Consider the following 14496-nt stretch of genomic DNA (forward strand, 5'->3'; position numbering starts at 1 on the left):
TGGATCCACCCTAAACTGACTCAAAACTGGAAAAAGACGAAGACCTTAATTTCACCATGTCTCCTGAGCTGTGAATTTCCTCTGCATCAGAGAATCAGAGCTTTACTGTTATTTCAAACAGAGCCCAGGGTGTAGATTAAGGATTTAAATGTACAGCAAACAAATCTGGCCAATTCAAATAATAGAATATTTCATACTGATGTTGATTCATTCCTGTTTCGCAAGCACCAGATAAAAACATCTGAATTGCCAGGATATTCTCGTGTTTGCTCATTCTCTAATCCCTCTTCTTCCCCTGCAGACTTCTTAATTAAATGTCCTGGCCAGTGATGAAAATGTTATTATAATAAAGAATTCCTGAACCAAATATCATTTCTGCAATATTCCATATTTTGAAAAATATTCAGCTAAACAGTAATAAAGATACAGACCATAGAGAAGAGCATAACCATCTCACAGCTCAATTGCAATGCTATGGAAAGGAAAAGAGCAAGCCAAACCCCCTGTTTCTAGACACCTGTAAATGAGCAGCCATGCAAGGAATATCCTCAGAAGCAATAATCTCCTCTTTTTGTCTGACCAATCAACAATTTTGTGCAGTACAGTTTTCCACCTGATAAAGGTCCTTCTCATGGAAATAACATTAAAAATCAGCACAGACTATATTTTTACTGCCAAGTTAATATAGTATATTATAGGCAGTATTCTATTTTGATTCACATGAAACTGAGGCCATTGTGTTGTTCCCTGACTATCCTCTTCTGGAAACAAAGCATTCTGACAGCATGTCGTCACTACTGAACTTTAAAAGATTTTATATGATGAGGAAAAATAGTCTCGTTATGCTCTTCTGCTCAACTAAGTCAGAAAATATAAACCAAAACTATTATGTAGAGACATATAAAAACCCCTGGGTTTATTTTGTAAATTTCAGGCTGCTAATATTTAGAAAAACTAACATGTATTTCAGATTCCTCCTCCACTCTTCACTATCAAAAGCTACATCTTATTCATAACATCCAGAAAATTGGCACATCATTTCTGCAGCACATATCTCTCTTCTAGATAAAAAACTATCTGGGACAAAAGCCTAAGGAAAAGATTTTTAAAATGTCTTCTGGCATCTTTCTGACAGGTTTTCTTTACATTTCCTGGCATAAGCCTTCCCAGAAATACTTGTCAACATACAGGTTTTCTATTTTGTCCGTTTCTATCAGTTGTCTGGCCACAACAGGACAAGACTGCATCTCCCAAACAAGCACGAAGCTACACTCTGTATGAGCTAACTTGGTGGTTATCAGCAGGCCAGACAGAGCCCTACAGCAAGCCCAGAGCAGGGAGAAAAGCATCTCCCAATGAAACAAGCCAGCCATAATTGCCCACTACTGAGACCTACAAACACAAGCTTCATCTCTATAAATAGAGAGTGCAGCCTTTGTGCTGCCCTGGAAGCTGCTAGATGTTGCACAGGCTGTTTTTCAGGAAGCAAGGAGCATCCCATTGGCACCTTAACCCAAGCTGCTGCCAGAGCCCTAACCTATGGGCAGTGGCCACTGTTACCTCCTCCTCCTCCTCCTCCTCCTTTCCCATATGGCAAATCTCTACCAGGGGAAGGTGAAACATGAAGCCCTTAATCCTGCACCTGGGGCTATTGGCACAGAACAAGCAAACAGGAAAAAATGAGGGGACTGAACAAGGGTTACTACAAATGGATCATGAGGAAGAGATGTCTGTAGAATAATCGTTCATTTTCCACCCATGTTTAGTACAGTTCTGACATTACCACTGCTCTTCCAAGTCATACATTTCTAGTCAAAACTGTAATCAAGTTTCTTTCCAAAGGATGATTCTTTGGAAAACTCTCCACTGGCAACAAGGGGAGATCAGGCTGTAATTTGGAGTTGGGATAGAGCTTTTCAAGCAACACCCTTATTTCTGCTTACAAGCATTTACTCAGATTGTCTACATTGTGGACCTCTTCCACTACAGATTATGCTCATCCTACAGTCTAAATCCTGTATCCTAAAGTGTGATATAATATTTTTTAGAATCTTTTCAGGAAAATGGTCAGCATATCCTTAAAAAAATAAACAAACAAGGAGTGCAATGCATTGTCTGATTTTCCACCTAGCAATGGCAATTGTCCTACATTTGTAAAATTTAAATTCTGCCTCTCAAGAGTCTGAAATATATAATTCTGAGAGGTTCAGAAATAAGTTTCTGATGCCTCTGTGCTTTGAGGATGATGGACTTTGGAGACTATAAAAAGATCTGAGACTTTTTCTGTGGGAGGGCCATTTAGGGCTGATGCTGATGTCTAGCAAAACAAAGCATTTCCTCTTAATCTAGGAACTCATATCAGTATTTTCCTACAAGTTAATTAACTTCTAGACTTTGATGCTTTGTGAAATTTCTTTGCAAACAACCATTGTCTCATGAACAGAAACACTACATATCCACATTCACATACACTCACGGACCAGTGTGTATTCAATACAACTGCTAAAGCTTTAAGTCTCGAAGAACTAGTTCTTAGGAGCACACAGACTTAAAGCTTCTCAACTCTGCAGATGAAAACACAGAACTGCACCAAATATTTGCTAAATGATCTCAAAGATTTTTCAGAATAGACAATGTAATTATTTTTCTATTACTCTGACAATCTTCAAATCATGTTTTAAAAAGCTACATAAGCATTGTTTATAGTCAGTTTCTTTCACTCATAAAATTTAGCCATTTAAATCCCATACACTTGATCAGTCTTTTTATATCAGATAAACTTGCAGTGAACTTGTGATTTTTCAGGGTCTGTACCAGTGGGCTATTTTCAGTTTAAACGGCTGTCTTAAAATTTCTTTTTACATAGGACTTGAGGCTACCCATTTGCTTCGCAATTAAGGGCATAGCACCTACAAATGCTCAGCTAACCAGATTGTTAATTGGTATGTTTGCTTTACGATTTCTTGTATAAATAGAAAATGTTTCTCCGGAAACTGCAGGGTTCAAAGGTTCACATGTTATCTCCCCTGCATTTCTCAGTTTACTAACTTTTTATATTTCTCTCTCCTCGGTGTTCAGAGATATTACTGATAAAGTTTGCACACCTCGTGTTATCTCTTCTATTCTCTGCTCCCATGAAAGCTTTTGCCTTCATAGAAAGCAGTGTTTTCCTCAGAGGTGGACATCAAAAGCTGGGCTAGCTTTAGACCAAAATCTTCAGGAACAATGACGGTAATTTTATGCTTGCAGTAAATTGAAATAGAGTGAAAAAAGGTATAAAACACAAGACCTTACTATTATTATTTGTGGTATTTAAGATCAGTATTTGGTTTTGTTAGTTCTTATGTATGTGCCTGAGATTATCCATTGGTAAATTAACTTTCACCTCTCCTAATATTTCTATCCAGTTCATCTGAATCCTCAAATTTCCTTAAGACTGTCTTTAGATAAAATTAGAAGCATAACTGCTTGATAAATGGGACCATTCCTCTGTAAACATAAAATACAATGTCAGCACTTCTGTCATCTGATTTTTGAGTGGAATTTAATATATCAGCTGTGAATAGCTTATGACCTGTCCCATAATGTGGGACTCATCTAACCAAATGTAGATGCAGCTGAGCCAGACTCTCATTATAGTCAGCAGAGATTAATAGGAACTTCTAGGGTTTTCTTCACCTCATGCCAAAACAGACATAGAGGATGTTTGCACACTGCAACCTACTTCTCTGTATTTTTCTCCACTTACTTTTCTCCATTATCTGGAGATCTCAGCTCAGAGATCTCAGATTAGAGAAACTAATCTGATTAGCTGAGATGCCTATGCCTATCACAACCAAACTCCTGAGTTGGTATTACCATAACCAGAGATCACTTCTTTTCCCTGAACATGACTGAATTTTTACTCAATTTTCTCCTTGATCATCCTCTTCTCAAGTGAAGGCTGTTGAAAAGTATCCAGTAAATGGCCAAAACTCTGGAATTCATTCTAGCCTCTTGGGAATCAGCACAGACATGCTGCCAAACTCATTAGCTTCTGTGGAATTGTGTGAGGGTCAAGATCTTTAGAAATCCATTTCCTAAGACAATCTATGACATTGATGTCACAATCAAGGGTAAAGCTAATTTATCAACAGCAAGAGAAGAATATCCAGTTCAGGTGTTCAGAGTTCTGGGTCTTTTACTGACCACCTGCTTGATCTTGGTTTAGCAAAGAACGTAAATGCTTCTCTGCTGACACTGTGTAGGATTGTGAATGAAGTCAATGACTATAAAGCATTATCAACAGCTCAAATCATTCATGAACATGCATATTTACAAAGAACATTTATTGGTCAAATACTTGTTTTCACATACTTAAAGCCCTTGTCAGACATCCCATTTAAAGTCTAATATGACCTGTGGGTTACCTTCTCCTTAGGCTTGATAATGCTCAGCAGCAGCTGGTGTGTCCCCAAAAGATTTGTCAACTTGTAATGAATTTCTGAAAATATGCAGAACTTCTCAGCTAGCCTACACGTTTGGAGGATGCCATTAACTAACTCTGGCATATCGACTACACATAACAGCATTCAATAACATACTGTTCAGAATGAAAATGGGAACATGAGGATGATGCTACATGTCAGCACACATGATGAAAAGGCAAAGGTCATGTTGCAAGGCAAAGATGATGGAGCAGCAAGGCAGGTGACAGCAGCTCTGATAACAGCATCCTAATACTCAGGACTGACATATTCAGCAACCGTAGATTTGGCAGATGGCCACACATCACAGGAAGCAGTACTTCGCACGGGAACAAACTTCAGAGTGGTGTTAAAAAGGGCTGCTAGTCTCACTCTTGAAACCTAGGCTCAGTTTACTGAAAAACTGAAAAGATGAGGAGTCTGTAAAGTCCAACTACAGTGCTTGTATCAAACAATATACTACTAAGATGATGTTTGGGAATCACAGGGTTTTGATAGGAGTCTATTTTTCCTTTCTTCCAAATTAATATAAGTACATCTGCCTCCACCTCTCCCTCAAGATAATTAGAGTATAAAAATAAGTCTTTGTAAAAAGAAACTGCAAATCTATGGAACAACACAAGATTAACAATTATTTCGTAAAATTCATCATTAAAATTGTATTTGAATTAAATGGAGTTAAACAATTAGCAAAACGATTTGAAGACTCTGAACTATGGAAAATCCTGGAAAAACAGAAAGTCTAACAGATAATTTCTAAAAATTCAGCTGGCCGACTGTATTAAATATAATGATCACAAAGCAAAACTGGTAAGAAAAAAAAGCTGAAGCATACCAAACAAGTCTAATTGTTTATCCATTTCAAGCTATCAGCAACTTGGTTAACACCAGCCCTTTTAAAATATTGCTGCATATCTATATATATTTTAAAATTTGAAAAAGTGTCTTAATAATGATAATTCTTTGACATATTGTTTCTGAGCATTTTAAGACTTGCAGCTTATAGCTTCCCTGATCTCTATCAATACTGTGAATTGCTTAAATTTAAGACTGCATAAATAAATATCATTGACAATTAATTCATTTTAATTGTTTTAAAGCAAAATGAACATCTATAAAAGGTAAATAAATGAACACTTTATTATAGAAATTTGATATTGATTACTACAAATTGCTTCTAGAATGGGCATGTTCTTCTACTACTCTTAATTACTGTAATTAAGATTTTTGTATCTAATTGTTTTGGCATGGCACTATTCACCCCTCTGTGTGTCACAAAGGTAAGTACACACATTCTTTTTTTTTTTTTTCCAATATCTAGTATATGTAAATAAGGAAGAGAACTTCCCAGAGCACATCCAAATTAAAAAGTGACATAATTCTATAAACTCAAAATTAACATAAAACGAATTTAGACTTTTTTTTTTCTTTTAGAGCATTAAATATCTCAGCGAGAAACAGAAAAATTGAAACATTCATGATATATGTCAGTAAAACAATGAAAATATCTCAGAAGGAATAAGATTTCTATAGTCACAGATAATATAAGTACCAAAAAAAAAAAAAAAAAAGATAAATCTAACCTTGTTTTAACCTAAAGTGTGAGAAATAAAATACCCTAACCTGAAAAAAATACACTGGATTGTTTGTCAGTGAATAGCTCATATACCAGCTAAAGCTGTTCTTACTCTTACTTTAATTTCCTGACAGTTTTATCTTTTGTAGCCCCTCCAATTCATAAATTTTAAGTATTTCTCAGGAAGTCTGTTGGAGATGGTGTGTAGAATGCTATCGTTCTGAGACTTTCTGAGAGTTGCAACAAACTGTAAGATAGTGAAACTTTGCACGTCAAATTAGTGGGAAACTCACAAGCCCTGAGACTGAATATGGCCTGCAACTTTATTGCATGTCACTTGGGATCATATAATTTTTTCCTTCTACATTACTTCTGGCTAATGCTCAGCTAGGCTTTAATTTATGGCATACCAGTGTGTCTGAAAGAGCTATTTGGCCCTCAGAAAGGGAGAGGATATTCCAGGTTTAATTGAGTACATAAAATTCTACTTTGTGCCCTCTTGAGTCTTCCATGGAAACTGTGGCTCACTGAGGTGGACAGTAACTGTTAGGAGTGTACTTACTGCATTGAAGTTAGGGAAGAGATTGACTGCTGCGGCAGTGTCCAGAGGAAACGGAAGAAATGGTTTAATATCCAGCGACGGCTGCAAAGGTGGAGCAGGAGGACGCACTAGGGCTGGAAGAGCAGGGCTCTGGCATGTACCACCTAGGTATAAAAAGAAGGCATTCAGCAAGTACTGTGACTAGGAAGAAAAAAAAAAAAAGCCAACACAAAAAAGCAACAATAAAAAGCCAATATTGGATTCAATAATAATAATAAATACATTTTTATTTGTCCACAAATTACTGCATTACTAAAAAAGAGTACAGCTGACTCAGTGAGTGTTGGTTATATTTCTTTGCTAGTAATTGCTTGATATCAATCTATCATTATTTAAAATTAGCTAATAAACCATTAATCTCCCTGGATTATCCGGAACAATATTTCAGCGTATGTCTGATTTAGGTTTAAAACTTCAGCTAGTCTCATTCTGCCATAATTTCAGTGTTTCATCCCAACCCTGTGGCCCACCCCTCCACAGGCACACTGCTCCAGAAAAAAAACTAGATGTTCGGCTCAGCAAAAGTTATGTCGTTTGCAGACTTTTGATTTTTTTAATTAAATGCTCACTCATGGAGTTTACAGCTTCAGAGTCAACATAAACCTCACAAACACAACATACCTTGCTTCCTCAAGAGTTGATCAATACAAACTAGACTAAGACCAATTTCAGCAGCCACCAAAATTCTGTTAATGGGAAATTACTGACGAACACTTTCTGCTCTTGCAAGGGGTGGAGCTGATTCAGACAGGGTGCAGCAGAAAGCTCTTCCTGGCTAACGCCACCAACCACCACCATGTGGGAACACAATGCAAATGAAGAAAGAAATCCCCTTGCATATCAATAAGGTGCTACCTGTTTGCAGTGGACCCTATTTTACTTATTTGTTTGTCCCTTGCCACAGCCAGATAAAAGCTGGAAGGATCCAAGCCTGTTCTCTGCTTCCAATGTCTTCCATGTTTTGGTTGCACTCCAAAACATCAATTCCCTGTTAATTAAAGACTATTTGGATCCTAGGAAACTGTTAAAATATGCCAGTGTTCTTCTAATCTGAGAGGCAGGCAACAGACTGTAAAAACCTGCTGGTAAGAGTCCAGGAAACATTTTAAAAAAACGTTAAGGGGAGTTTTACCCCACTCATTGAACGGAGACAGACCAACAGAGGGAGAGATCCGAAATCTGTTTCTTCTCTTCCTCTCGTACATACAGACACTTCATTAGACAAGCTGCATACATTCTTTAAGAGCCCAAATATAAAGTAGTCAAAATGATATATGGAATCTCTCCATATTTGGCCAGCAAATCTGCTAACAAGGTTTGTAATTTAATGCGCCTAATTGAGGACCAACAACACAGGACTTAATTAACTAGTTGTAGTAGATCATTCACAGTTCTGCTTCTAGGTATAAAATCAGATGGAGCCAAATTTTCAAAAACAGTATTTTTTTGCCAACTTTCAGCATCTCTGTGAAGAATTTCACTAAGAATAGTTGAAAGAAAAACATTACTTGCTAGTAAACCAAAGGGATTGAATTAGGGTTCACTCTGATCTCACGCTAGTTTTTGCCCTAGAGTTACTGCCATTTTTGGAGTAATTCCTACATTTACCTCAGTGTAAGAGTGTACTAAATCACCCTTTGAATACAGCAGCTAAGGATATGGAACACAGAAAAGCAAAGGGCAAGCAGCTCTGCTTTTCATAGCTCACCAGCATAGAAACATCAAGTATTTTATGATTGCCATTGGTTTGGCAATTGCTACATTCCCATGGAATTATTACAAAAACAGTGTAAAAATAAATTTAACAGGTCAGAATGATGATAAGGTAGTGTTGAATGGGCTAATCTTACTCCCTCTGAATAGGAAAAACCATAAAAACATTTTTTTTAGATGCTGGAATGACTTAATTTTTCTCATGTAAAGCTTTTACAGACTGGGAAAGGAAAAAGTCACTCTTAGTAATAAAAAACCTTACTAAGAAGTCTCCAGGTTGCACCTGAGATTGTACAGAATCATACAGAGTGCCAAGGTGAGCATCTGCCTGACAATAGCAAATAATTTGAAGCTGACGAAACATCCTACAACTCACACATGCAAATACAAACTGGACTGAGAAATATCACCTGTGCTTGGGGACCAGCTAGTCGAGTTTATTATCTCAGTGCTATGGAGGAGAGCCTCGCAGGATGGGATTACCTAAAGGAAAACATTGCTCTCCCACACTCTTCTAGGATACCATGCCACGAAGGATGAAATATTTCTATCCTGTGATCCTTTCCTGTGGCATGACTAGGCACCCACCCACCTGTTACTGCCAGACAGTGATGCACAAAGTCATCCGGGGACAAGAACATGCTTTAAAAGGAAAAATTCAGCCAGCTCTGTAGGACCTTGGCTAGGACTCAGAGGCTCTGGAACAGAGTTTAAAATCTACCACAGTCCTGGCTACAGTGGCACAGAAAATGAGTATGTTCAGGAGCACAGCTGCTCTCTGTTTTTGCAATAGTGTCAGACATGTCTCTTAATGATGGAGCATGTGATAGGTATCATGAAATTTGAGCTTTTGCTTGAAAGAAATTTGCTAATGTTTATGGCTGCAAAAATTACCTTCTATTTCCATTTTACATGTGCAGAACTGTAGTCTAGAATCAGCAACAGAAAACCTGAAGCAATGGCAACCATTTTTGTGACTCAGCTTTAATGAAAAACCTTTGGATAAACATTTGGGAATGTCAATGTTAACTATTTCCCACCTAATCCACTAGCAAAGGGATGGAGAGGGGTAGAAGCCCACTGGGAAGAATTCTTGAAGAGCACCTGTAAATAAGTTATTGTGAAGAAGGCAATATCAAGGGCAGAAATGGTGACAGAAGGAAAACATGAGAACCAAGAAAGCTAAACTGAAGGCAAAGAAAGGGAGATGCACTAAAACTCATAAAGCAGACCTTATTTTGTAAATAAGTGGTGCTATTTGTGATAACAGCACATTTAGAAAATTATTACAGCAATACATAGGTCCTTTTTAGTTGTCCAGTATTACTGCAGTGTTACTGAACACTGGACAACTAAAAAGGAGACATAAAGTTTGTTTATGACTGATTTATTGTTCTGTATGATAAGATTCCACAGAAAGACCTCCATAGCTTTCCCTGTGCAGATGCAACACTGCTGATCAACACAAAACAAAGGCTCAATGTCAGCCCTTCCACAGACTTCCTACCAGCAAGGTTTGCAGTTCCACTTTGACCAGTAAAGCTAGGATAACATCTCAAGCCACTAGACAGGCTTTGTCCACATCCTGTGCTGGATGCTCTGTATTATTACCTGAAGTTCATATAGACATTTTTTGCCAAAAAACAGGTGCATGCATGGCCTGACTTCAGAGACATAATAGTCCCCCCAAAATGTAGGGCAGTACAGGTCTAAAGTTACATTTCATGAGTAGCATGCTACAATTTCTTAAAATAGGAGGATACTAATGTATTTACTAATTCCAGCGTTACAAGTTTGTGATGTTATAGTCTAATGTCTTTCTAAAGAGGAAGAGACTTTCCAGCCCATTCAGGTACTAAATGGGAGATTAATACTCTAGACATTTGGGAAATTCATGTCAATGTTTTTATCTTAATTTTTATTGTAATAGGAAGCACAGGAAAAATAAAACCTGGAAGCTTAATTAGCTAGCATTTTAATCAAGATTGAAGTAATCATTCATTTCTTCAATTTTCAGGCAATTTGAAACATAGGCAAGATAATCTCTTGGCCAGAAGCAGTGGCAATACATCCAAGGTAAGCATGAGCAAACATGTTTGAAGGAAAGCTTGCCACAAATCTTTGCCCCTTCCTCTATCGCACTGAGACAGTTTTTGAGAACTCCACCAGTAGCAATCAAGGTGTACATTTTTAAACCTGGATGTACTTTTGTGTCTCCAGCTGGGACTAGACATTTTGGCCTACCACTAGGTAATCCATTTGGCAATACAGCCTTATGCTCTGAGCACAGACAGCCTAGGTGGTAAAAAGCCACGTATGCAACATGAGGTTCATACTCTTTGTGGCATAACCCAATCAAACAGTTCTTCAAAAACCTCTGGTGACATGAGCTTTATTGCTACCTTTCTGGCCTGTGCCCAGAAGCAAGGGAAAACAAAAGAAACATTCAGATGAAGAGATGATTCCTGCAGGTTCAGCTGCAAAGTGTCCATTCCACCAGGAATTGTCACATTTTATTTGAGTTGGAACCTGAGTAAATATTACAGAATCACAGAATCGTCTAGGTTGGAAAAGACCTTGAAGATCATCCAGTCCAACCATTAACCTCACACTGACAGTTCCCAACTACACGATATCCCTCAGTGCTGTGTCGACCCGACTCTTAAACACCTCCAGAGATGGGGACTCCACCACCTCCCTGGGCAGCCCATTCCAACCCCTAACAACCCCTTCCGGAAAGAAATGCTTCCTGATATCCAGTCTAAACCTTCTCTGGTGCAACTTGAGGCCATTACCTCTTGTCCTATCGCTTGTTACTTGGTTCAAGAGACTCATCCCCAGCTCTCTGCAACCTCCTTTCAGGTAGCTGTAGAGCTGTATCTCTGTTTTCAGGGTAGCTGTAGAGGACTCCCCTCAGCCTCCTCTTCTACAGACAACACCCCCAGTTCCCTCAGCCGCTCCCCATACGACCTGTGCTCCAGACCCTGCACCAGCTTCACTGCCCTTCTCTGGACACGCTCAAGTCATTCAATGTCCTTTTTGTAGTGAGGGGCCCAAAACTGAACACAGGAATCGAGGGGTGGCCTCACCAGTGCCGAGTACAGGGGTAAGATCCCTTCCCTGTCCCTGCTGGCCATGCTGTTTCTGACACAAGCCAGGATGCCATTGGCCTTCTTGGCCACCTGGGCACACTGCTGGCTCATGTTCAGCTGGCTGTCAATCACCCCCCCCAGGTCCCTCTCTGACTGGCAGTTCTCCATCCACTCCTCCCCAAGCCTGTAGCGCTGCTGGGGGTTGTTGTGGCCCAAGGGCAGCCCCCGGCATTTGGCCTTATTGAAACTCCTCCAGTTGGGCTCAGCCCATGGCTCCAACCTGTCCAGGTCTCTCTGCAGAGCCTCCCTACCCTCGAGCAGACCAACACTCCCACCAACATGGTGTCATCTGTAAACTGACTGAGGGTGCACTCGATCCCCTCATCTAGATCATCAAAAAAGATATTAAACAGGAGTGGCCCCAAAACTGAGCCCTGGAGGGCACCACTCGTGACCGGCTGCCAACTGGACTAACTGGATTTAACTCCGTTCACCACAACTCTTTGGGCCCGGCCATCCAGCCAGTTTTTTACCAGCAAAGCGTGTGCCCATCCAAGCCACGAGAAGCCAGTTTCACCAAGAGAATGCTGTAGGAAACGGTGTCAAAGGCCTTACTGAAGTCAAGGTAAACAACATCCACAGTGTTTCCCTCATCCAAAAAGTGGGTTGCCCTGTCGTAGAAGGAGATCAGGTTTGTCAGGCAGGACCTGCCTTTCATAAACCCATGCTGACTGGGCCTGAGCATCTGGTTGTCCCACATGTGTTTTATGATGGTACTCAGGACGAGCTGTTCCATCAGCTTCCTGAGCACTGAAGTCAAGCTGACAGGCCTGTAATTTCTCGGATCATCCTGCTAACCCTTCTTATAGATGGGCGTCACATTGGCCAATTTCCAATCAGTTGGGACCTCCACGGTTAGCCAGGACTGCTTGTAAATGATAGAAAGTGGCTTGGCGAGCACCCCAGCCAGCTCCTTCAGCATCCTCGGGTGTATCCCATCTGGTCCCATAGACTTGTGTGTGTCTATGTGATGCAGCGGGTCACTGACTGTCTCCTCCTGGATTGCAGGGGGTTCGGTCTCCCAGTCTCTGGCTTCTGGCTGAGGAGGCTGGATTCCCTCAGTATAACTGGTCTTGCTATTAAAGACTGAGGCAAAGGCAGCATTAAGAACCTCAGCCTTTTCCTCATCACTTGTTACCGTGTCTCCTCCTGTGTCCAACAGGGGATGGAGGCTCTCTCTAGTCTTTCTTTTGCTGCTCCTATACTTATAGGAACATTTCTTGCTATCCTTGATTGTTGAAGCCAGATTAATTTCTAGCTGGTCTTTAGCCCTCCTGATTTCTGCCCTGCATAGCCTCACAGCATCTTTGTAATCATTGTAAGTCACTAGCCCCTTCTTCAAAGGCTGTAAACTCTCCTTTTCTCCCTGACTTGCAGCCAAAGCTCCCTGTTCAGCCAGGGTAGTCTTCTCTGTCGCCAGCTTCTCTTACAGCACCTGGGTACTGCCTGCTCCTGAGCCATTAAGACTTTCTACTTAAAGAGTGCCCAGACTTCCTGGACCCCTATACCCTCCAGGACCGTCTCCCAAGGGATTCTGTCAAGCAGGTGCCCAAACAAGACAAAGTCAGCCCTTTGGAAGTCCAGGATGTCAGCTCTGCTGCTCCCTCTCCAAGAATAGAGAACTCTATTATTTCATGATCACTGTGCCCTAGTCGGCCTCCAACTACCACATCATCCACCAGTCCTTCTCTGTTCACAAAGAGGAGATCCAGCAGGGCACCTTCTCTGGTTGGTTCACTCACCAGCTGCATCAGGAAGTTATCTGCCACACATTCCAGGAATCTCTGGGACTGGTCCCGCTCTGCTGTGTTGTATTTCCAGCAGATGTCTGGGAAGTTAAAGTCTCCCACAGGAATAATGGCAAGTGATCGGGAGATTTTACCTAAATGTCTATAGAATATTTCATCCATTTCTCTGTCCTGGTTGGGTGGCCTATAGTAGACTCCTACTGCAACATCTGCACTGTTGGCCTTCCCACTGATTCTAACGCAAAGACACTCCACCCTGTCTTCACTACACTTGTACTCAAAGTAATTTTAACAGTCTCTAACATACAGCACCACCCCACCACCTCTCCATCCTTGTCTGTCCCTCCTAAAGAGCTTGTAGCCATCAATTGGCACACTCCAGTCATGGGAGACATCCCACCATGTTTCTGTAATAGCCACAACATCATAATTTTCTTGTTTCATCATGGCTTCAAGTTCCTCCTGTTTGTTACCCATGCTGTGTGCATTGGTATACATGCACTTCAGTCATGGTGTTTTGCCCCCTTCCCCCTTCAAATCTAGTTTAAAGCTCTGTCAATGAGCCCAGCTAACTCCTGCCCCAAGATCCTCTTCCCCCTCTGGACAGGTGCATCTCATCTAATGCCAAAAGGTCTGGTGCCCTGTATACCAACCCATGATTGAAAAATCCGAAGCCCTGACGGTAGCACCAGTCTTGGAGCCACAGGTTCATCTGTTGAATTATCCTGTAATCTTCTTCATCTATCCCCACAACTGAAGGGATGGAGGAGAATATAATTTGTGCCCCCGACTCCTTAATCAGTTTCCCCAAGGCCCTGAAATCTCTCTTCATTGCTTTAGGACTTCTTCTGGTTAATATCATCACTACCTACCTGAAAAACCAAGAGAGGGTAGTAGCCCTTGGGTCTCACTAGACTCTCACTAGAGTGGGAAGTTTTGCCATGAAGTCCTTGACCCGGGCCCCAGGGAGGCAGCAGACTTCACTATGAAGTGGGTCTGGTCTGCATATTGGTCCTTCAACACCCCTCAGAATGGATTTTCCTGCCTCCCTGAGCAGGGACCTATTTCCAGCCTCCCCCATCTCTTAGCACCCTTCCTTCTGCCTGGTAGCAAGAGGATGAGGGATGGCCTGCCTCGTTTGGAGCCTCCATTTGCTCCTGTTGCTTCAGGGGTGCTAGGGTGTTACTCCACCAATCAATTATCCTTTCACACTCCCTAATACTTCTTAATCTTTCAACCT

General features: G+C 40.8%; 1 protein-coding gene across 2 annotated transcripts in view; it reads right to left on the reverse strand.

Annotated features, from left to right (window-relative positions):
* ZNF385D (zinc finger protein 385D) overlaps nt 1-14496 on the reverse strand; it is a 451302-nt gene that overhangs the window by 140573 nt on the left and 296233 nt on the right. For both annotated transcript variants that reach the window (XM_074900515.1, XM_074900516.1), the window contains exon 3: nt 6605-6747. In XM_074900515.1, coding sequence (XP_074756616.1) covers nt 6605-6747 — 143 coding nt within the window. The remainder of the gene's footprint in view (nt 1-6604; nt 6748-14496) is intronic.

The sequence above is a fragment of the Athene noctua genome, chromosome 2, assembly GCF_965140245.1.
Source record: "Athene noctua chromosome 2, bAthNoc1.hap1.1, whole genome shotgun sequence".
NCBI classification, from domain to species: Eukaryota; Metazoa; Chordata; class Aves; order Strigiformes; family Strigidae; genus Athene; species Athene noctua.